We start from the raw sequence: 24,006 nt of genomic DNA on the forward strand, positions 1-24,006 counted from the left end.
AAAACAGAGCTTTAAGAGTTTGAGGCCAGGCGCAGTGGCTCACACCTGTAATCCTAGCACTTCGGGAGGCCAAGGCGGGCGGATCACAAGGTCAGGAGCTTGAGACCAGTCTGACCAACGTGGAGAAACCCTGTCTCTACTAAAAATACAAATTTAGCTGGGTGTGGTGGTGCATGCCTGTAATCCCAGCTTACTTGGGAGGCTGAGGCAGGAGAATCACTTTCACTTGGGAGGCAGAGGTTGTGGTGAGCTGAGATCGCACCATTGCACTCCGGCCTGGGTAACAAGCAAAACTCCGTCTCAACCGAAAAAAAAAAAAAAAAAGTTTGAAGGGCATTTACACTGAACCGGGTGCCTTACATACTGCTGTGGGCATGCTGTAAATGTTAATTTTTTTATTCTAATTTATTCCTAACTGCTTAAAAGAATGCCTTGCTGTGGAAAATAAGACCCAGGCTAGAGGGTAAACCTGTTAGACAAATACATTGTTTCGAAGCAACCTATTAGAAGACCCTGCTTCTGTCAAGTAGCTTGCTAGATCCTGGTGGGAAATGCATATTCCTTTTGCATGGTATCATTACCCCTTTTGGAATATTAATCCACAGACCTGTTCCCTACCTAAGCAGAAAAACAGCATCACTTGAGCATCTCTTTAGAAATCCCTCACAGAATGAGTTGCTGCAATAGAAAAAGACTGCAAGCTAGTGAAGAAACAGCCTGTGATTTTCCAGTTTGCCCTGTAAATCTTGTCCTTTTTCTTTTAACAGGTGGTTCCATCAAGGTCCTAATCCCTACAATGGAGCACAGGACTGGATTTACTCTGGCAGCTACTGGGACAGAAATTACTTCAATTTGCCTGACATTTATTAAAATGCATACAAGTCAGGGTGTTTGGCTAATCTACAAATAAGTCTTAAACCTATGTTTTTAAATTTTTTTCCCTTGGTTTCTACTTATCTTTAAAAAAAAGAAAAAAAAAAAAGAAAAAACATTCATAATTGCATTTCACCCCCAACAAAAGCAGGGTATAAGGTGATACTGGTGATGAAAGTCTTAGGAAAAATGCATAATTTTGCTATAAAACGTACTTATTTGGAATACTATTTTATATAGAGGTAAGAGAAGACTGCTGGGGAATATGCTTTTTATGGTCGCTGTTGCCATATTTACTGAAGGTTTATACCTAAATGTAACTTTAGCTTTATGGAACTATATAGTAATCCCAAATCAAGTTATTTTGAATATTTTTATGCTGTCATGCTTGAATGTTTTAGATGTAACCTTTGACATATTTAGAACTCTCGTCCTATACAATGTTTATTGCTCAAATGTAGAGGTTATGTCATTTTATAAAGACTCCATTGATAAGATGGCTTTTATTCATACTAATCCTCCCAATTTTACCCCATCTTCCAAGAAGAAAAAAATGCCTGAATATTCAGCATAGATATTTCTGATTTGAAAATTCTAAAGAATTAAACTGGAAAAGTATTTAATTTACTTAGTGCTCTGAATTTACTTTTACAGTTTTCTGCAGTATCATTAAAATGTTTAAGTTTACATTTGAATTGAAAATATGTATAAAATCTAGCAATTCACAAAAATGCCCTAGAAATATAGATTTTAATCACCATTACATAATGACAAACCTTGTTAAATGCTGCCACTTCCAGTGGCAAATGCCGCTAGAGAAATTAAGTTGCACTCATGTAAATATCAAACTATATAAAAGGAGGTCTTGTGCATTTCAAGTTTGCAAGGTACTTGTGTACTTAAAATATGTGTGGAGACCTACTGTACAGTAGTTTTGCCCCTTTAATTGGGGCACATTAATCTTAAATCTTATAGTATTTATCCACCCAAACCCCAGACTGAGATATTGCTCCCATGGGCCTTAGGTAGCTGCCAGTACATGATTTTAATTGCTGTCTTGAAGTTAACAAGTGTTATAATGAAATAATCTACCTGATGCTAAATAAAGGCTTTAGAATGTTCCCCACAAGTGTGGTTTCTTTTAAAATTTCAAATATACTAATGTTGTCACTTAATACTATCCTCAATTGTTTGTTAGAAGTGTCCTGTCAAAGAAGTCCTGGTGGTGCCATGGCTCCCAGGGCGAAGGAGATAACCAGTTGCCTGGCATGCATAGTGGTAAGTAGGAATTTAGCATTCAGTTCATCTCTGGATAGATACAGTATAGGGAGGTGCTACTGTATTCATTTGGTGTGAATCTCAAATGCAGAATCAAGTGGAACTACCTGGTTAGAAAATTCGTTACTAGATCTGTTTGTTAGAGTGGGAATAGTTTAAAAGCATACACAGAGGAGTTGGAAAATGCTATTGCTTTATAAGTCTGAAAAGATAGGCCTTTTGTGTTTGGTTGGTTGGTTGTAGTCCTCCTAAATTACAAAAATAAGCAATGCAAAATTGTATGCTTGCATGAAGTTTATTGATACATTACACTGGTGGCAGACTCCTCCCTGAAATGTTGACCCAAACAGCGTCATTTCTGGATCTGTTAGGAATAATGCAAACATTGAATTGTTTAAAGTTACACATGAAACTGAACATGTGAAATGAGCACAAGATCAGAAATGCAACGTCTACCCTCCTGCTCTGTTACTAAGCTTAACTAGTTACCTGTGGGCTTTTGCACTGAAATATCCCAGCAGTTTCATGCTGGAAACAGCCATTTTGGCAGTTCCACTAGAAGTCCATAGAGTTTGAAGAAGTGCACCTAGCCCTAAGGTAATTTTGTCTTTCCTTAAAATATAGTAACTGGTCCTTGAGCCTGCTTATGAATTAAATCTAGCTTTTGTCCATCTCTCAGATGTTCAACTTAAAATTCCCACTAATTATTTGAAGTAACTAATTGGTACATAACGCTTCTGTACTTTCAACTAGTCTCCCTACTTCTTCTGTTGACCTCCCCCTTGCTGCTCATCTGTTTTCCACATAGCAGCCCGAAGGATCTAATAAAAACAGGAATCTGATTCTATCATTCTTCTGCTTAAAACACTTGTGCTGGCTTCCCATTGTACTTTCCATCAAAATCTTTCATTTTACACAATCTCCCCATTCCGTCCCAGCCAGTCTCACGGTGGCCTACTTTGCTGTCTCTGGAACCCCCGTGTTCTTTTCTGCCCTAGGACACAGCCTGGGTGCACCCTGGCTCCTTCTCATGCTCGGGTGTCAGTTTACATCTGAGCCTGAACACCCTAATAGTGACAATTAAAGGCAGGCCTGTGTCAGTACCTTGTTTTCTCCATAATACATGTTGTAATACACTTTTTTGTCTGTTCCCCCCATAAGATGTACGTCCCATGTTTTGCTCACTCTACTGTCCACACATAGGGGAGAAGGGCTAGCATAAGGCTTGGCATTAAGTATGAATGAGAAATTTAAAAATGATTTGTGAGTGATCAAACTGTCTCATCCACAGTTAATCTCAGCTGTTGTTCAGCTCTTTACTCTGCCTCTCACCTGTCCGTCTACTGCTTCTTACCACGTGGATTAAGTGCTCCGTTACATAATCAAGACTTTTCTCTCTTACCTTGCTCTTCAGTTGTTCCCAGCTCCTCCCTACTCCCTAAACATGTCAACTAAATTGTCCTGTTTTAAAAATCCATCCCCTTTTCGCATCTACCACTGTGTTAGACAACGGACTAGGTATTTCAGAGGCGACTGAGTTCATTAGTTTCATGTATCGGGCATCAAATCCTTGGCGTGAGTCATTGTGGTACAGTGCACCTGCTGTGCATTTATTAGTAACTGGTGGTTAGGAAGCTGGAGACAATAACCCAAGGAAATTAGAGTATACCCCAACTTATTATCTCAAATTATTTTTCAATATCTAAATCTCCAGCTCAGCAAATCAAAATGCTTAAAACGCACGTGTTAAGGCCTAAATGTTACGGCAGGAAAGTGCACCTACCAGTTTTCAGTTTCTGCTTTGCGAACCTTGTGAGCAGTAGTCACGGTTACCTCCCCAGCAATTCCGTAACTTCCAAAGGGAGCACATTTGTCACCAGATCCTGAACTTTTTTTAGCTACATCTTCTACTGGGAAAGCAACAGAAAGGAAAACAGGGCTTTTTGGCCTGGGGACATCTTGTCCACTTGGAGGATTAGCATTCTGGGGACTTAGGGTCTGTTTCTGGAATCTCTCATCTGCAGGAACAGCAATGGGCACTTGCATTGCAACATATCTCAAGACATCTGACTGTGAAACGACAGCATGTCCAGGAAGAGGTTTCCATCCCTGTGCTTCCTGAACATTTGAGCCTACTAAGATAAAAGGTGGGGCACTGGTCTTCTTGGTGTCGCCCATCACATAAGTTGGAAAAGTGACTTTTGGTGGATGCTGCAGAAACTGTGGATCCTGAGGATTAGATAAATAGAGGGTTGCTTGGGGGAAAGGCCCAGGTGCAGGTGGCGGTGATGGGTGACCTTGTTGATTCTTATCAGTTAGACAATAAAGGGTCCACATGTTAGAATATGGTGGTGGCTGTCCTCGTTCACTTGCTGCCATTGCTATAAAAAAAAATTTTGCAGGAATTAAAGTTTTAGTCTCTGTATCAGGCATTATGCATAGTAATGTCTCTGTAAGTCTCTTTTACATATAACACAGCTGTAGTGATATGCACCATAGAGCATGCTATAGAGAGGGCTGCATAATTGTGTTTGACAGTGTGAAAGAGATTCTCTACAGTTGAAAAACGAGAACAGTGTTGTGATGACAAGTGGCAGGGACACTACAGTTGTGTCTGAAGAAGAATCTTATCTAAGTTGCTATTTCCAGCTACTTCCACTTTAGATGTGGCTTCTGTAGGATCCTTACAGAGGAAACTGGACAGTCAACGCAACCTTTTGCTTTACCCAAAAGTCAATTGAAGAGTGTGTTAAGCCATTAAAGGAAACGTTAATGCATCTGCATAGTGTTTTATTTCCTAAAGTTAGCACTAGGTATCATTTTCACCACATAATCAAATCTCTCTGGCCCTTCACAGGCACCATTATCTCCCATTCATTTGTTACCACACATAAAACGTCACATAATCTGGGATTCAGAACCTCAGAGAGCACCCACCCCTTTTAGGCAAGACTTGAAATCATAGGTCCTAGGTGGCAGTAAAAGGCTGGTTGGCCCCACAGGGATTCTTTGGGTTGAGAAAAAGAGGTTTAGGAGTGCCACCTATAATGCAAGTGTGACCCGCCTCTTGAAGACAGTACTGTCTTAGACGAGTTTCACTTTGCCCAAATGTGCCGAGTTCACCTTTTGAACACTGGGCCATCTATCCCCAGTGCAGCCTTTTTCTTCCCCTGAAAAGAACGTAACACTACGCACAGGATTAAATGGCCATTTTCCCAATAGCTTCAGATACTTTCAAGTGATCTTTTTTTTTTAAGCTTGTTGAAAAATATGTCCAAGCCAGGTCTTCACTGTCTCACAGGAAGAGAGGGTTTGATAGTCTGCATTTTTTTTGTTAATATCCTCTTAGTGTTGTGGACAACTCCGTTTTCCTTTAGAAATAGTTAAGCATTTGAAAACAGTGACTTGGTCTGGACATGCTGCGTAAGCCACAAATATAGCGCCAGTCCCACACGCTGCACTCCCAGTGCTGCCCTCTGCCTTTGCAGCTGTGCAGAATCCCTGTCACACTGCCAGACAAAATGTGATCTTTTCTAAACACCTGCTTTGCTAACACTTTTTGAATCACTCTGGCTCGGTTAAGAGTCAGGGTTGAGAGATTTTGCAAAAGGAATGGGGGCTTGGCTCATACATGTCCCTTCTGTCCCTAAAAAGGGCCCCTGCAATTATCCATGAGGCAGGAGGGTGAGCAGACCAAATGCCATAATTAGATGGAGATGAAGGCCACATCACGTCTGTGTCGCAGGAAAACATGGTGATAGTTCAACAGCCAAGAAAGCAGCTTGATTTTGGCACTTGCCAGGGAGAGGGAACTGATCAAAGGAAGCCAATTACGTGAACTGCATCTATTGCTGTTCAAGTGCCGGGCTGTCCTTTCCGCCGCTGTTACCTCCCGGCTCCCCTGAGCTCTCCCCTCTCCATCTAGCTATGAAGCTGCTCTTCAGCTGCAGGAAGCTCCCAGGCAGAAAACAAAACACATGGCCCAGCACCCCAAACCTGGTTACAGAGCTCTCCTGACTCAGTGTGAAAGCAGTCAAACACGCCACCATTTTTTCACTTTTTAAAATGCCACAGCCTATGTAAATGCATTGCTGTAGTTTAATTTTAGATTCACAAGAGGAAAATTTCAAACCAACACCCTCTAATTACAGTTTTGCAATCAACCTATGCGGATCACATGAATATATTTTGTACCTGACAACAGGCTATATTGTTGCTGACTACATAATATGTCCAAAAGAATAACACAAAAGTGCTGGATGACCAAACTGAGGCCAGGCTCTGGGGACGTCACTTTAAAATCACTCCTGTCATAGTAGTAGAATCTCAAATACAACAAAGCCTTTAAATAGCTTTGGCATTTTAAAATAATCTATTGAAAATAAAGACTGACCAATCTGCAGGGAGCCTACATAGATGGCAACCTGAAATACAGATGTCACCTGAAACGCAATTTGTAATGGAAATACCTGATTTTCTTACCTGGCTTCATCAAACCTTATTCAGCTGTTGCTTCCCCTTCTGGTTCAATTTCTGGTGCAGTAAGGCCTTCTGGAGCAGGAGGGAAGGGGCCACTAGATGACTTTACAGATGTACCTGAGTGCACTGCTTCCGCAGCTTCCCCAGAGAGCACAGGTTTGCCTTCCATCTCCTGGGGTACAGAGTTTTCCCCAGACTCCTCCTGCCCAGTATTGTCAGAGACTATTGAAGTGATCCCCACTTCAAGGTGCAGAGATTTTTCAGAGCCTATTTTGACAGCGCCCTCTGCATCCAGGAGTTGTGCAGGTACCTCAGGCTGACCTTTCAAAGATGTGTCAGAGAGCAGAGCTGCTGCTTCTGCCTCCATATATACTGAGGAATATTTTTCATTCTCCTCCAACTGTGCAAGTTCTACAGACTCTACAGATTTTTTAGATATGCCAGAGGTGGTCTTTTCTACTACAGATTTGGGACTAACTGGTGGTGACTGCTCATTTTCTTTAAGACAAGCAACTTGATCAGTAAAAGGGGTAACTATTTGTTCTGGCAGTTGCTCGATATAAACAACTCCTTCAATCACAGGCACATCGTTATAGACAGATGATATATGAACAGTTGACATAACCTCAATATCAGCCTGCAAAGTGACCTCAGGAGCTTGATCATAAGCAGGAGGTTCTTGTTCATCCTGCAAGGGGACTGAGGAAGCCGTTGATTGTTCAGCCTCATTTTCTTTAGGTTGAGAACCCAAATCTACATGGACAGATGTTTGGCTCACAACCTGCACTTCTAGCACCTTTCCAGAACACACAAGAGGAGCAGCCACCATGACATCTTCAGCAGCCTCTGAGCTTGGCACCTCCTCGATAACAACAGGCATACTGGTTGCCACATCCACCATTAAAACATCAGATTGATCAGAATGAATAGATGAAACTTTACCTAACATCTGAGCAGCAAGCTGAGCTGGGTCAGCTGGGACGTAGGCAAACTCTGGTGAGACAGCTGTTGGAGGTGGTGATGAGGGTGGGGTAGTAGCCTTAGGGGTGGCTGGTTTGGAAGAAGAATCACCAACTGCTTCAGTTTGCTCAGCACCTGGCTCAGCATAAACTGATGGAAACTGGGTGGTTTTGTCACTATATTCTGTTCTGGTTACATTGTCCTCGTCTGTGTCTGTAGATTTTTCCATCTGGGTAGGTACTTTAGATTCTACAGATGTTTTTTCTGGTTCTTTTAAACATTCTAATTTCTTCTGTGGTGTCGTTCCTTCTGACCATTTCTCTACTAAAACACAACAACCAGATGGGTTAATTAGCATCTATGCCCCAAAAAAATATTTTTAAAGAAGGCAATAATAGGGATGTGGTGGCTCATGCCTGTAATCCCAGCACTTTGGAAGGCTGAGGCGGGAGGATTGCTTGAGCCCAGGAGTTCAAGACCAGCCTGGACAACAGTGAGACCCCATCTTTACCTCTCCCCCCCACCCAAAAAAAAGCAATAATGGGTTGAGCATTCAGATGTCAGTAGAGACACAAATATAAAAGAGTTTTCAGCTTTGTTTTCCAACATCTGTGGTGTGGGTAATAAAACATTCCTGTCCTTGTCTACTCCAAGACCCTCAATTCATTTCCTTAGAAATAAGTGACTCTCAATAGCGCAGTGGCAAGACTAATAATCAGATATCATCCTAAGGTGGTCAGCATCAAGGGAAAGATGATAAGATCATAACTTTGTGCCTAGAAATAAGGAAGCTGAAAACCTCCATGGAAAAAGCTCCTGATCAAACTTCCACACAAAACTGGGGGAAAAGGTTGGGTCGGAGGGAGACCAACTTGGGCAGTAAATTATTTCATCTTTGTTGGTGTAGTAACTTAGTAATGACATAGATGCTGCATATTAATAAAGGCATTCCTCCATTTAAGAAAGTTGGTATATAAAGTTTAACTTAATGAACTGATAAGCTAGAGGACTATAGGAATTTTTTTTTTTTACATTAGGAGAGTCACATATTCTGACCTAAAAATGCTAGCAGCTGCTAGTGATGTGTGATCATACAGCCAGTCAGACTGACCCAGCCAAGAGGAAAAGAAAGATATCTCTGGATTTCAAAGTGTAGACTTAAGTGAATCCTCAGGCATGAGGAAAATTCTCATGGGTTGGAAGGTCACAACAGCTGATGACATATACAAAATCCTAGAGCTGGAAAACTGCTGTAATATTTTATGTGCATCACCCACACACCTAACTACCTTAGTCGTTAACTCATCAAAAGTTTTCACATCTGTTTGCTGAGAATTTTCCTTTGGGAAGCATTTCTCTAATGAAATTTACAAGAAAAGCGGAATTTGCTTCAAAAGAATATATTTGGCTTAAGTCAAAACTTTGGAGACATATTTTCAATAGGTTCAGCTGCATTCTGAAAAAGCAGTGTCCTGCAGTGTCTCCTTTGACATTGGCTGCTGATGTTTTATAAATTCAATTAAGATTTCTAATACTGGACATGGACATTATACCAAATGCTCACATGCAGAGAAAGATTCAAAAAGAGAGAAAGCCACATCTATCGTTACCTCCCTCTGCTTAGAACAATAACCTCATTTTCCTAACCATTCACCTCCTTCAGGACTTTCCCATCACTTTTTAGGAAAACCCTTTTACCCACCAACACGTTTGACTGAGTGCTTGTGCTACATGCTACATGTACGAGTGGTCTAGGCACTATTGAGGATAGAAAGACTGTTAAGACGAGACCTCATATAGCTTACATTTAATAGGGGAAATAAGATAGACAAACATAGGTTAAAAAGTTCAAGTACCTAACTGATACTAATAAAGATCTTGGAGTTCAGAGGAGGGGGAAAATCTTTTTTTTTTTTTTTTTTAAATGGAGTCTTGCTCTGTTGCCCAGGCTAGAATGCAGTGGCGCCATCTCAGCTCACTGCAACCTCTGCCTCCCAGGTTCAAACGATCCTCCTGCCTCAGCCTCCTGAGTAGCTGGGACTACAGGCGCCTGCCACCATGCCCAGCTAAATTTTTGTATTTTTAGTAGAGGCGGGGTTTCACCATGTTGGCCAAGCTAGTCTCGAACTCCTGACCTTGTGATCCACCTACCTCAGCCTCCCAAAGTGCTGGGATTACAGGCGTGAGCCACCACGCCCAGCCAAAAAAATCTTATTTAAGCCTGACATTGGGAGAGTTACTCTTATGTTTAGGATATAGAAAGCTACAAAATACATTGTTTCCATCCATAACAACAGGAAAATGCCAGATAGATAGGCCACAAAATCATAACTTTTCTTGAGACCAGCAGAGAGCTGAAGTCAAAAGGTAATCAAGTAACCTGATTTCAAAAGAGGAACCAGCCCCTCCAAGGAGAAAAGGGACACAAGAAACAGTCTCAGCTGTAGCAGGATCCAGAAAGAATAGGCTGCCATCACACCAGCTGGTAAGAATGTACCAGCTATAATCTGAATGTACTGGTAAAGGCCAACGGTGCACTACATGTCAGTCTGGAATTACCTGGGACTCCAGACCCAAGGAAATTCACACTCCTTAGCAAACACTTTTCCACGGGCCTCACATGAAAGATGGAGGCAGGGCTGAAGGCCAGACAGAGCTCTCCTATTATCAGAGCAGAGACAGGAGACACTGGCCCAAGACTGACCACAGATGGAAGGCAGAGTTTGGCTACCATGTGACAGAGGGCAGGAACACCAAGAAAGCCCCGTGTCCAAAGCCCAGGTGCACAGGTCCAGCCTAGGTCTAAGGCAGGCCCAGAACAACAGGGAACCTCCTGCACTGCTAACCAGCCCGAGGCTGAGAAACAAGAGACAGCGGGCTGCCACCAGGAGAGGGGGCAAGAGTTTGGAGAGAGATGCCCTTTGTGGGGCATGCTGGCAGAGAAGGCTGAAAGCTGAGGGGGAAGCACAGATGCTGAGAAATACCCTCTGGCACCCCAGCCCCACCCTCAGCAAAAGGTCTTGGTAGCCCTCTCCTAGAAGGATTTGAGGTCTGTAGTACAGTGAAGGTAATGAAAGCAACAACAAAACCCAAGTCCAACTCCTAACCAGATTGACCTCCCCATACCCACACCAATTCAAGGCCTCCCTAACTATTTTCCCCCATAAGATCTTCAATTCTCCAACCACCGATTTACTTACCATGAGCGTTTTCAAGAACGCAGCCAATCTAGGGATTGGATTCCTGCAATCCCTAGACTGACCTGACAGGTTGCTTGTGGTATAATTTAGGCAACTCTGCAAAGGACCACTTGCTCTTTTAATTACAAGTGTCTCCCTCACAGGCTCATGGTACCTGAAATTATGTCTAGGAGATTAAAATGATTTAATGTTTTAAATGTTAAGAAAGCTCAATATTTTTGTCTCTAGAAGTCCCCTGTTAAACAAAAACATCCCTTATAACCACCATTCTGGAAAGGTAAAGCGTTATGTAATTATGAATCCTTAACAATTTACCAGGGAATGTAGGATATTGTTTTCTTCCCTGCAACTTTCTCATAGTAAAAAAATTAATGAGAAAACCTAGATTCCAGTGCTGGCTCTAAGATTTAATAGCTGCATGACCAAGTCAACTGTTCCAAGCTTCAGGCCTCCTCACTTGCAAAATGGGGATTATAACTGACTTCATGGAGTTTCTGTGGACATTAAGTGAAATAATGCATCTGAAAGCACCGAATAAACTCTAAATCACATATAAATGGGGAACGAATGAATCAATACCCATTTAAAAAGAGATACAGAAAAGTTTTGAATATGTGATATCAAATTAAACATTATATAAATCTCAAATCTCTAATTCGAGATTTGATTCAGCTTTGATTAAAATTAAATTGGCTATTTCCTAAACTGGGTGGTAAAATGCAGGATGTTTTTTCTTTATATGTGTGTGTTATATACTTACGGATTTTTTCATAATTAAAAAAATTGAGACCAGATGCCTTAAACTTTTATAGTGTTTTTGAAAATGCAAACACTAGGTCAGGCGCAGTGGCTCACACCTGTAATTCCAGCACTTTGGGAGGCTGAGGCAGGTAGATCACTTGAGGCCAGGAGTTCGAGACCAGCCCAGTCAACATAGTGAAATTCTGTCTCTACTAAAAATACAAAAATGAACCAGACACAGTGGCATGTGCCTGTAATCCCAGGTACTCAGGGAGCTGAGGCAGGAGAATAGCCTGAGCCCGGAAGGCAGAGGTTGCAGTGAGCTGAGATTATGCCACCGTACTCCAGCTTGGGCAACAAAGCTAGACTCTGTCTTAAAAAAAAAAAATGCAAACACTAGATCAACCATTTGGCTTTGTCTGGAATACATGAAAGAATGTTGGCAAATATATACATACTAGTTACTATACACATATAATATAAATCTATATTGAGTTCATGTCATTATCTGTTTATTAAGAAGGGTAAAAAGCTTTTCTCTAATGTATTAAGGTCAGCTTTAAATACGTATAACAATTGCTGACTTGTAACCTTGAGATTATGTTGGTTGTAGAAGACAGAATTTCTTCAAGTTGTAAACTAGGTTTGCTAAAGGTTGATCTTATCAACCTTATGAAGATTAACCCACTATGACTTCGGTGATCTGGTTCTACTTAAGCTGACAAAACTATACATACACACTAAGAATTAGGAACATAATTAAAGGCATTCCTTCTTGTAAAAAAGTTCCTTTTTAAGTATAATAAAATGACTCAAATTGGCTAACTTTAAAATTCATTGCAGAATCCTGATTTTCCATGAAATCAGTAGGATAAAGAGATAAATTCCAAGCATATGGTATTTTTTTAAATAGGCACAACTCATACGGAGATTCAGGGTACTGGGGTACATAACTGCCCAAGAAGCATAAGGAAAAGGACATATTCTGGCATGAAATGGGAAATCTGAAAGGCATCAAAGACCAGAAGTGTATAAGCAGCAGGGCCTAACAAGAGATACGACAGGCTGTATAAGAATTGGAGGTGGGACGCTCAAAGAGAGTGCTTAAAGTCAGGAATATGTATGGTACATAGTCTTTTAAGAATTTAAAACAGAAGATTCCAACTAGCCTGTATTGAACTGATTGGAATGAGAATACCAGAGACTATAAAGTAGGTGGTTTGTTTCTTTTCTCCCCTCTTCCTCCTCGCCCTTCCATTCTTTCTTCATTCAACAATCATTAGTTGCACCAGTATGTGTTAGACACTGAAGAATCAAAGAGGAATAAAACTTCCTAAAGATCTCACTCTGATTAAGGATATAAGCAGATGATTGATTATATGACAATGTAGTCAGTACAGTGACTGAAATATGTATGGGGTCCAGTGGCTTTTAGGTAATTTGGGTTAACCTTTAGAAATAAGGAACAGGTGTGAAAGTGGCTAGTAATTTGGACTGTAGGAGGTGGAAAGCAAAAGATGGCATGGCCAGTTTGAAGGAGAAGAGCCATTCAACCTATCCTAGGTAATCTCTCCCATGCCATGCCCCTTTGCCTTCACTTTCCTCTTGGTTCTCCAGCGCTGCCATCAAACTTCGCTGGGCCACAGGGAGCAACACCAAATGCAGTTTGGCATCCCTTTGGCTTCATCCTTCCCTCTTCTCTTCTGGGTCTATTTCTGTATCCCTCACCCCATCACTCCCAACACATCCCCCCTCCCCACATTTTTACCAAACCTCATCTCTCCCAACTTCACTTAAGGGCAAAGAATTAAAGCAGGGTGGGTGGAATAGCAGACATTCCCTCCCTTATTCTTTGCTAAGAGAATCTTAGCTAGATTAGTGGCAGCAATGTACCCAGCCCCAGGCACACTGGTTCTCAAGGGATAGTAGTATCCCCCTTCCACTGAGAGTATTTATAGATGTAGAGGGGACATTTGTATTTATTTCAATGTCTGGGAGGCATTAGTATTTTAGGAGCCAGGATCAAGGATGCTAGGTGTCCTGCAATGCATGGGACAATTCTGATCTCTCTTAACATAAATTTTATCAGTAGTGCCACCACTTTCTCCTCCTTCCTGATGTAAACACAGGCATAACCCCTGGAGCAGTAGCATGCGGGGACATGTAAAACATTCTAAGAATGACACAGCAGAGTGCCTAGATATGTGATGCTTATTATTAAAGTATATTAGGAGCAGAATGAACACCTTTTCAGATCTGTTCTTAAAGTCACTCTTAATTGGTTTGCTGTTACTTGCAACCAAAAGCTTTCCTAACTGATACGAGGCATAAATTAGAGGGGGGTTGTATTAAATGCTGCTCTTTAGATACCCTGTCTGTTTTTTATTCTATGACTTCCATAATACCCATTTTCTTTCTGGGTACTTGTTGAATTCATTATCTTAAGACGTACACTACTAGATAATGTATCTGTACTTTTTTAAACCTTCTGCCCATAAACATCTGGGCTGTGTCCCATATACCCTCTCCTCTGTAGAATAAAGCTGATTAAAAAGAGGATTATTATTTTTGGTTTCCTACATCATAGTCATGTCACATGTTTTACTGAATAGTTTTATTTCTTCATATGCCTTTCCTTTTTTAAAAAAATGTGTTTGCCTTATGGCACTGATTAGAACCTACAGTACAAAGCTAAATAGAAATGGTAATATTGGAGATCTTTGTCCTGGTCCCAATCTTGAGGGGAAGACATTCAATACTCCCCATTGGGTATAATGGGTCAATTGGGTTGTCTGTAAGTTTTTGTGTATCCATTCCTAGATTTAGGAAGTTCCCTTGTGTTCCTTGCTTGCTTATAGGCTTTTTTTTTTTTTTTTTTTTTTTTTTGAGACATGGTTTTGCACTGCCATCTAGGCTGAAGTGCAATGGTGTGATCACAGCTTCAGCCTCCTGAATATCCAGGACTACAGGTGTGTGCCACCATGCCCAGCTAATTTTTAAAAAATTTTCTGCAGAGACAAGGCCTCACTATGTTGCTGAGACTGGTCTCAAACTCCTGGCCTCAAGTGATCCTACCTCAGCCTCCCAAAGTGCTTGGATTGCAGACATGAACCACCAAGCCCTGCTTATAAACTTCTTTAAAAGCATTTCTTGTAGAGCAGGCAATGCATTCTTCTCAGTTTTTGCTGCCTGAGCATGTCTTTATTTTGCATTCATTTTTTAAAGGATATATTCACTAGGTATATATCAATTTTAGGCTGGCATTCTAGGTCACTGTATGTCATTCCATTGTCTTTTGGCTTCTATGGTTTCTATTAAGAAATCACCTATTCGTCTTATTATTGTTCCCCTGAAAAGTAATGTACCCTTTTACCCCTCCACCTGCTCTTAAGATTTTGTCTTTTTCAGCAGTTTAGCTGTAATATACCTGTGTGTCATTTTCTTTGTATTTATCCTGCCATGGGTTCATTAGACTTCTTAAATCTGTAAACTATTGTCTTTCAGAGTGGGAAAATTCTCAGCCATTACGCTTTCAAATACTACTACTTTTCCATTTACTGCAATGACATAGACTTTTTTTTTTTTTTTTTTTTTTTTTAAAGACAGAGTCTTGCTCTGTCACCCAGGCTTTAGTGCAGTGGTGCAATCTTGGGTCACCGGGTCACTGAAACCTCTGCCTCCCAGGTTCAAGCGATTCTCGTGCCTCAGCCTCCTGAGTAGCTGAGACTACAGGTGGACACAGACCTTTTGACAATGTCCATATGCATTTCTTACATTCTTTTCTATTTTTCTCTTTGTCTTAATTTGGTGGTTATCTGCCTTGATTTGGTTGTTGTCTGTTGGCTCATTTTTTAGTTTCCTAATTCTGTCTTCTAATAAAGCCATATAATTTTATAGTTTGCAGTTATGGAATAAATGTTTCTTATTTTGTAGTTTCTAATTCTGTTGAAGTTCTGCATCTTTTCATCTATTTTCCATCTTTTCAAAATACCAATCATGGTTATTTTCTATCCACCTCATGTAGTAATTCCAGTATCTGGATATTCTTTGGGTCTGCTTCTAGTGAGTGTGTTATGTTTTAGCCCTTATCAATCACTTCTTCCTGCTTCTTTGAATGTCTAGTCGTTTTTAACTGTATGCTGGAAACTATAAATGACACATTGTAGAGGCTCTGATTGTTATTTTCTTCTAAATGGTACTGATTCTGTTCTAATGGCAGATCAATCTGATCCTCTTGAGATTTGATTATAAATTCTGGTAAAGTGGGCATACTTCAGCTTTGTTCTTACTCCTAGCACATTCATAGTGTATGACCTTTATTCCTAGTGTATGATAGTGCACTACGTATAAAGTACACTTTATTCATAGTGTATGACCTTTCTGAGGTCTCAACTAAACTGCCAGGGTTTCGCAAAAATCTTATTTTTGGCTGGGACCAACCTGCAAAGCCTCTCCCAACACTAAACGGTTCTGATCTCTCGACTTAGCTTTCAGTCTCCCAATAGCTGTTTTCTGCCAAGCCTCCTCAAGCCTTACTCCATACATGAGGAGCTTAGGAGCTGCACAAAAACCCAAGGGAAATTTTTTTTTGCAAACTTTTGGAGGTCCTTCTCTGAAAATGCCTCCTTTCTGGTACTGTCACTCACATCCCAGCCACACTGAAAGACTGAAATTCTGCTTCTCTGTCACCTCTCCCTAGATTTCACTCACTGCTTGGGCTGTATTTCCCCGCACAAGAATTTGAAAGTGTCCTCAGGAAGAAAGCCTCTGTGAATATGGGCTGAATTTCTAGGAATCCTTTCTCCCAAGAATCTAGGCACTGGACTTCATTTTATGTAATTTATACAGCTTTTATGTCTGTTTATGATAGGAGGACAAGTCCAGTACTGGCTTCTCTTGTCATAGCTGAAATGAAAATCTCTCCCTCTCTGCTGAATTTCACCTAGCACAGCATCTGGAAATTGTCAGGAAATTAAATATTTGTTAAATTAAATTACGGATTGAACTTCAAGGATATGTAGGATTTGAAAGGTAGAAAAAGGAGTAAAAGGAACTCCTGGAGGGAGAAGAAACATAAGCCCAAATCAAGTGATTTGAAATTTCACATTTCAGGAGATGACAGATTGTCTTAAATATACGGCACATGAGGTCTATGAAATGAGATGATTGCAAAGGTAGGACAGACTGAAATCAGAGACAGCTTTGGATGTCATGCTGTTGTAAAGGGCTCAAAATTTACACACTGTGACTTAGATATGCCAGAACAGTATTACTTTCTCTAACTGATCTCATCTTGCATTAAAATGCTCATTTCCCAATAGCAGAATTTCATCTTAGTTTTAAAATCTGTCCCTTCAAAAAGTCTTTTGGTTAATTAGTGAGCCTTTTGGGCTAATGCTCCTTTATTAAAGGTTTTCCTCCTTCTAAAAAGGGGTAAGCTGAGTCTGGGGTAAGCTCTGTCTCTGATCCACATGTCCTTTTATGCTGGCTCTCCATGATCTCTGGTAGAGACATAACTGGTCTCTGGGTGTTTTTGTTTTCTTTTCTTTTGTTTGTTTGTTTAGAGACAGGGTCTCACTATTTTGCCTAGGCTGGTCTTGAACTCCTGAGTGCTGGGGTAAGCTCTGTCTCTGATCCACATGTCCTTTTATGCTGGCTCTCCATTACCCCTAGTAGAGGCATAACTGGTCTCTGGGTGTTTTTGTTTTCTTTTGTTTGTTTGTTTAGAGATGGGGGTCTCACTATTTTGCCTAGGCTGGTCTTGGACTCCTGGGCTCAAGTGATCCTCCTCCCGCCTCGGCCTCCAAAAGGCTGGAATTACAGGCATGAGCCATCACGCCCTGCCCTCTGGGTGCTGGTCTCTGACATCACTGCATTCATTGCTTAAAATGTTTCCATTTTGTGGGAAGTGTAACCTGTTTATCTCACTCAAGGACTGGCAGATCTCCTTCCTTTTAGTCCTGTGAAGCATCTAAGGCTTAGCTGCCAATTTTTATTTTATTCTCAGTTTGGATGTTATATGCTATAGCCCTCTGCCCATGTCACCTTTTCCCATCCTGATTCCTTGCTCATCATCACTTTCACTGGAATAATCCAAAAATACCAAGACTCACTAAAAACCATACACAGCGGCTAAGCACGGTGGCTCATACCTATAATCCCAGCACTTTGGGAGGCCAAGGCAGACAGATCACCTGAGGTCAGGAGTTCGAGACCCGCCTGGCCAAGATGGCGAAACCCCATCTCTACTAAACATACAAAAATTTGCCGGGCATGGTGGTGGGTGCCTGGAGTCCCAACTACTTGGGAGGCTGAGGCAGGAGAATCGCTTGAACCTGGAAGGCAGAGGTTGCAATGAGCCAAGATCACGCCACTGCACTCCAGCCTGGTCAACAGAGTGAGACTCCATTGCAAAGGGAAAAAAAAAAAACCCTTCCAACTGGATTAAATTCCAGTATTTAATCTCATAATTTGAGTCTTTATTACTATGAAATCCAATTCTCCTCATGCCTGTAATCCCAGAACTTTAGAAGGTTGTGGCAGGAGGATCACTTGCATCCAGGAGTTCAAGTCCAGCCTGGGCAACACGGCAAGACCCCATCACTATCAAAAATTTATAAAAAATTAGTTGGACATGATGAGTCACAACTGCAGTCCAAGCTACTTGGGAGGCTAAGACAGGAGGATCCCTTGAGCCCAGGCTGCAGTGAGCTATGATGGTGCCACTGCACTACAGCCTGGGTGACAGAGCATGTCTCTGGAAAAAAAATATATATATATATATATATTTTTTAAAAAGGACCAATGTGATTAAACATCAAATGATTTGTGGGCACCATTCTTAAGTTTGAATATATGCTAGTAATGATGCAATAATTAATAAACATCATTATTAAAACTATTACTACTTGTGGTACTTACCTTTAATCTGATGAAATTGTTTAACCAGATCTTTTATATCCACAGTAGTATTCCCTGAAGGAATCAATACAGGAAATCAAATACAGATACATAAAATTCCCAACTTAAAATGTTTTCTTTTTCAAAGCAGCAAATATATAAAGGAATAACAAACCTCTGTACATAGTAAGTTCTTGAAAATAAGCTGCTGCAAACTGGTTGATGTCTGATGGGTTAGTTTTGAGAACAGCTCTACTAATTCCCTCGAGCAGAGTCTTGAGGCCATAGGGTACGACAAGTCTGGGCTTTGAAGAAATCATTTTGGCAGGATGTCTGTAACTCAACTAGAATGAAGAAAAACAAAGTCTTATAAATAATGTTTTACTAAAATAGTTTTTTTTGAGACACTGTCGCCCAGGCTGGGGTGCGGTGGCATGATCTCAGCTCACTGCAACCTCCGCCTCCCGGGTTCAAGTGATTCTCCAGCCTCACCCTCTTGAGTAGCTGGGACTACAGGAGCACGCCACCACACCTGGCTAATTTTTTGTATTTTTTAGTAGAGACGGGGTTTCACCGTGTTAGCCAGGATGGTCTCCACCTCCTGACCTCATGATCCGCCCGCCTGGGCCTCCCAAAGTGACTAAAATAGTCCTTATGAGTTAACTATAGTTTCCAATAATAAACTATCTCCTATTAAAATTATCAGCTTTAGTTCTAATATGTAGGTATTCACTTTAGTAAAATGGGCTAATTCTTGATGGTAGTTTAAAAAATAACACAACCCTACTAACAATAGCCTACTATGTGCAGATGAGCAATCTAGTACCATTATAGAAATCCATAGGAAAAGCCCTGCCAAGATCCTGAGGACATTAAAAACAAAGAACAAAAAACAGAACCTGCCTCTGTAAAATTCAGTGAGTATTTTGTGCAGTTAACATTTCATGTATCTGTTTCTAAACAAGTCCTTCCAAACCACACAGGCACTGGCCTTTCTGTATACATATGCATCAAACAGTTACAAGATAGTTTTTTTTTCTGTAAGAAAATGTTTTTCCTTATTTTTCTAAATATATTCTCACACGTTGCTTTTTTGAGACAGAGTCTCACCGTCACCCAGGCTGGAGTGCAGTGGTGTGATCTCAGCTCACAGCAACCTCCGTCTCTTGAGTTCAAGCAATTCTCTGCCTCAGCCTCCGGAGTAGCTGGGATTACAGGTACCCGCCACCACACCCGGCTAATTTTTGTATTTTTAGTAGAGATGGGGTTTCACCATCTTGGCCAGGCTGGTCTTGAACTCCTGACCTTGTGATCTACCCGCAGCCTCCCAAAGTGTTGGGATTACAGGCATGAGCCACCACGCCCGACCGTTGCTCATGTTTAAGTGTGCATTTTTTAGCTTTAAATTTTGGGGGTTTTTTCAGCCTGCTTCGTACCTGTAGGAATAACTTTGTTTTTAACATTAATCAGAGTGGGTATAATTTATTTGTGCTATTGTTATACCACCGTCATTTGTACCTGTCTTTTCTCATATCTCCCTTACCCTCTTCCCAAATTTTCCCTTATGTTTCCCGTTCTGTCTTTCTGGCTTTTAAGTGGTATCAGAGATATTGCACAGACCAACCTGTAATTCTCGGAGTTGCAGAGGCTGCCACCTAAAACTATGTCAGGGTGTACGTGTTCTGACTCCTCCTAAAAAATTATCTAAGGCTTCTAAAGAACAAAATTAAATAAGAAAATCCCTAAAGTGGTGAGGGGAAAACTAAGATAGGAAAAACAGGGTGAAGCTACAGGTAAAGTTAGCACTCCAATGCATGCCATAGCTCCTTCACTTTGATAAAGATGGATATCAAATCGATCCCTGAGCTACCAAGGAGCCATCACAAAATAAGAGATAGGTGGTTAAGTGATTCAGGTTTCCTGAGGTGAAAAACAAATCAGTTGTTTGAGAGAACCACAGCTATTTCAGATACTGAAACCCAGGAGAAATTTCTCCCCCAAGTCCTTATAAAGCAAATAGTGTGATATAATGAGCCATGTCCTCAACAACATCCCTACAATAAATAATGAGTTTCATGGGGTTAAGTGGCATAGTCTAATTATAGAAGGGCACAGCTTCTATTATAAAGTAACTAATATCTCATAGCAAAATGTTCAATACTTAAAAGCACATCTCATCTTCCCAAAGGTCAGGACAAAATGAATCTGTACTGGCCAAAGCAAATCCTTTCAGAATATAATTAAGTATAATTGAATCCCTTAATGAAAACTTCCTTTTACAGCATCATTCAACAGATTTACTGAATTAAACCATCTTTAAAAAACCAGAAGTGATCCAGCAATCCCACTGCTGGGTGTATACCCAAATGGAAATCAGTCTACAGAAGAGAGATCTGCACTCCCATGTTTGTTGCAGCACTGTTGACAATAGGTAAGATTTGGAAGCAACCTAAGTGTCTATCAACAGATGAATAAAGACAATGTGGTACACAGATACAATGGAGTACTATTCAGCCATTAAAAAAGAATGAGATCCTGTCATTTGCAACAAAATGGATGGAACTGGAGATTATTATGTTAAATAAGTGAGGCACAGAAAGGAAAACATTGCATGGTCTCTTATTTGTGGGAGCTAAAAATGGAAACAATTGAATCCATGGACATAAAGAAGGATGGTTACCAGAAGCTGGGAAGGGTAATGGGGGCCTGGGTGGAAAATGGGGAGAAGTGGGGCTGGTTAATGGGTATAAAAAATGAATAAAACCTACTACTTGAAAGCACAACAGGGTGACTATAGTCAATAAGTTAATGTACATTTTAAAATAACGAAAAGAGTGTAACTGGACTGTAACACAAAGGATAAATGTTTGAGGGGATAGATGCCCCATTCCCCATAATGTGATTAACATTGTATGTCTGAATCAAAACATCTCATGTACCCCATAAATATATACACCTACTATGTACTCACAGAAAAAGAATTAAAAAAAAAAATAAGTGGGGATTCGGCAGTCCCATATGCTAAATGCTAAGGAGCATAGGCAGCAATGACATATACATATATACTGTTTGTTACATATATATATTTGATACATACTCATACATATCGTATGTCTAATTTTAAGTACCCAAGGTGAGTAGATAGACCGTTTTGAAAGTGGCTCCCAGAGGCTGGGCGCGGTGGCTCACGCCTGTAATACCGGCACTTTGGGAGGCCGAGGCGGGCGGATCACGAGGTCAGGAGATCGAGACCATCCTGGCTAACACCGTGAAACCCCGTCTCTACTAAACATACAAAAAATTAGCCGGGCGTGGTGGCGGGCGCCTGTAGTCCCAGCTACTGGGGAGGCTGAGCCAGGAGAATGGCGGGAACCTGGGAGGCGGAGCTGACAGTGAGCAGAGATCGCACCACTGCACTCCAGCCTGGGCGACAGAGCGAGACTCCGTCTCAAAAAAAAAAAAAAAAATGGTGGGGGCTCCCAGAAACCATGATGGCGCCAACAACCTTTCAAGAGGCAGTTAGCAGTTGCTGCTACCAAAGGTGGGGACAGCGGCCATGCACTCCATGATCCCCCGTCCCACTAGTTCTCACCCCGACTTTGGGAACGTATGGGGTCAGGGACGCTAAACGTCCTACAGTTCAGTTCCCCACAAAGAACTGCCCTGAGCAAGCTGATGAAGGTCAACGGGTAAAATAGTCACAAACATTATTAGGGTTATTTAAAAGCGACAGCTTAATAATTCTCCCCAGATCCCTCCTATCACCAATACTGGTCCAACACTGGCAGAATTTAAACCCTGCCCCGCCCAACTGTAAACGTCCATGCGCCCACTACCACAAGGGTAACGCCTTAATCAAGAAACACGATGCCTTTCAGGATGCCAGCAGGGACTTCGGAGCCGTAGGTAACCGCACTCCCCCATCTCTCCCTGAAGAACCTCCGGTGTGTGGGCCCCCGCTGTGTCAGTGCTCGTTTTGCGCTAGGTCTGTTTGGGAGAGGGGAGTGAAATGTAGGAGGCTGGGCGTGCTCACTTCGCCTGGACTTGTTCAGGAGAGGCGGGCGACGGACCCACCGAGGCCCCAGATTCGGCAGCTGGCCGTCTAGTCGCCGCACTCCCCGTTGTGGGCCGGGGCCGCCCCACAGGTCCCCCCCAACTCTGAGGACCCTCCGCCTTCCCCGACACCTGGGGCTCCGACGACCTCTCCCATTTCGAGAGACTCCCTGAGGCATAACTGTCTCCGAGGCCGCAGGGTGCGCCTTTTCTCCAGAATCTCCCCACCTGCTTTCCGGCTGCGCTCTTAAGAGCTTCCTCGTTGCCCCCTTGCCGGCGGCTCCTGAGGTTTGATGCTTGCGAGCGTTTTTATAGCCCCGGAGGCATCAGGGCGTGCGTCACGAAGTCCCGCATCACAAAGCTCCGCACGCACGCACGGAGGCGGGGCCACAGCGGCTGCAGCCAATGGGGAGCCGAAAGCGACAAAGGCCGTAATTTGGCCGGCGAGAGGCTTGTTTCCCCACTTCTGGCTACACCTGAGCGGATTTAGGTGATTTCCCAACAAATGGCCAGGAGTAGCTCAAAGCGACTGCCTCTCCGTCTTTGGTCGTTGGGCCTAAAATTAGAGCTCTTTTGAAAGAAAGAAAGAGATTTATGGCAGTGCTGTTATGTCTCTACCTCGCAATTCCCCACACTGCTCCTGGCCCCATAAACTATAGCTCTCTTCGGTCACCTTTAGGAATAATTTCTGCCACGTTGTAGACTCAGAGTGAATAATTGTATGCAACACAGCACTTTTTCTTTTGTGAAACTCGCCTGTGGAATGGGAGTTTAGCATGAATCCCGAAACTTCCTGTTTCTCCACAGTTGAAATCAGACACAAACTATCCCTACAAAGCCCACCGTCAAAAACAAGTCAAGGAGTTACTGTGTGTAACTTCAGCTCAATTTTTCCAAACTAAAGGAATGCCGCTTCATTTAAAAACGCCCACTTTGCCAGGTGCGGTGGCTTACGCCTGTAATCCCAGCACTTTGGGAGGCCGAGGCGGGTGGATCACGAGGTCAGGAGTTCAAGACCAGCCTGGCCAAGATGGTGAAACCCTGTCTCTACTAAAAATACAAAAAATTAGCCGGGCATGGTGGCGGGCGCCTGTAATCCCAGCTCCTCTGGAGGCTGAGGCAGAGAATTGCTTGAACCTGGGAGGCGCAGGTTGCAGTAAACCCAGATTGCGCCACTGCACTCCAGCCTGGGCTACCGAGCGAGAATCCGTCTCAAAAAAACAAAACAAACAAACAAAAACGCCCACAGTTTGCTCTTTCACTCATTTAGGCTCAGGTATTTGGGCTGGGCTCCAAATAACACCATAATCATGATTATCAGAGTACAAGCAGCCTTCATTTTGATCCATCTTCAAATGTTTAAAAAGCAACTGCTTTAAACCAAAGAGCATTGCCAGGGCAGATATCTGACCAAAAGCAAAACAAAACAAAACAAAACCAACCAACCCCCTTCCCCAACCCTGCCCAAAAAAACCCACAAAAAAACAAAAACAAAAAAAACCCTGTTTTTTAATTCAGAAAA

General features: G+C 41.9%; 2 protein-coding genes across 14 annotated transcripts in view; one reads left to right on the top strand and one right to left on the bottom strand.

Annotated features, from left to right (window-relative positions):
• Nucleotides 1-1,995, top strand: part of LOC105465188 (oxysterol binding protein like 1A) — a 226,096-nt gene extending 224,101 nt beyond the window's left edge. For all 5 annotated transcript variants that reach the window (XM_011713465.2, XM_071085524.1, XM_011713491.3 and 2 more), the window contains one exon: nucleotides 768-1,995. In XM_011713465.2, coding sequence (XP_011711767.1) covers nucleotides 768-870 — 103 coding nt within the window. In that variant the 3' untranslated portion in view covers nucleotides 871-1,995. The remainder of the gene's footprint in view (nucleotides 1-767) is intronic.
• Nucleotides 966-22,869, bottom strand: LOC105465144 (calcium binding tyrosine phosphorylation regulated). Of its 9 annotated transcripts, XM_011713444.3 has the most exons (7): nucleotides 22,713-22,849; nucleotides 22,303-22,418; nucleotides 18,607-18,775; nucleotides 18,453-18,506; nucleotides 7,573-7,914; nucleotides 3,935-4,532; nucleotides 966-2,515 (listed from the first exon to the last, which is right to left on the bottom strand). In XM_011713444.3, coding segments are annotated over exons 3-7 (1,140 nt in total). In that variant the 5' UTR covers nucleotides 18,752-18,775; nucleotides 22,303-22,418; nucleotides 22,713-22,849; the 3' UTR covers nucleotides 966-2,514. The 9 variants fall into 9 exon arrangements, 8 of the variants coding, with proteins under 8 accessions (XP_011711746.1, XP_011711751.1, XP_011711740.1 ...); XM_011713449.2 differs by lacking the exon at nucleotides 22,303-22,418 and having other exon boundaries at nucleotides 3,935-4,058; nucleotides 22,713-22,869; XM_011713438.3 differs by lacking the exon at nucleotides 22,303-22,418 and having other exon boundaries at nucleotides 22,713-22,869.
• Nucleotides 22,870-24,006: the final 1,137 nt, after the last annotated feature.

Source organism: Macaca nemestrina, chromosome 19 (assembly GCF_043159975.1).
Source record: "Macaca nemestrina isolate mMacNem1 chromosome 19, mMacNem.hap1, whole genome shotgun sequence".
NCBI lineage: Eukaryota > Metazoa > Chordata > Mammalia > Primates > Cercopithecidae > Macaca > Macaca nemestrina.

Excerpts from the sequence above, each read along its gene's own strand:
- LOC105465144 (XM_011713410.2), bottom strand. The coding sequence starts at position 18,751 with ATGATTTCTTCAAAGCCCAGACTTGTCGTACCCTATGGCCTCAAGACT. Across the intron at positions 18,507-18,606 it reads AGAACTTACTATGTACAGAG|GGAATACTACTGTGGATATA; the intron begins GTTTGTTATTCC and ends TGATTCCTTCAG. Across the intron at positions 7,915-18,452 it reads ACAATTTCATCAGATTAAAG|TAGAGAAATGGTCAGAAGGA; the intron begins GTAAGTACCACA and ends GTTGTGTTTTAG.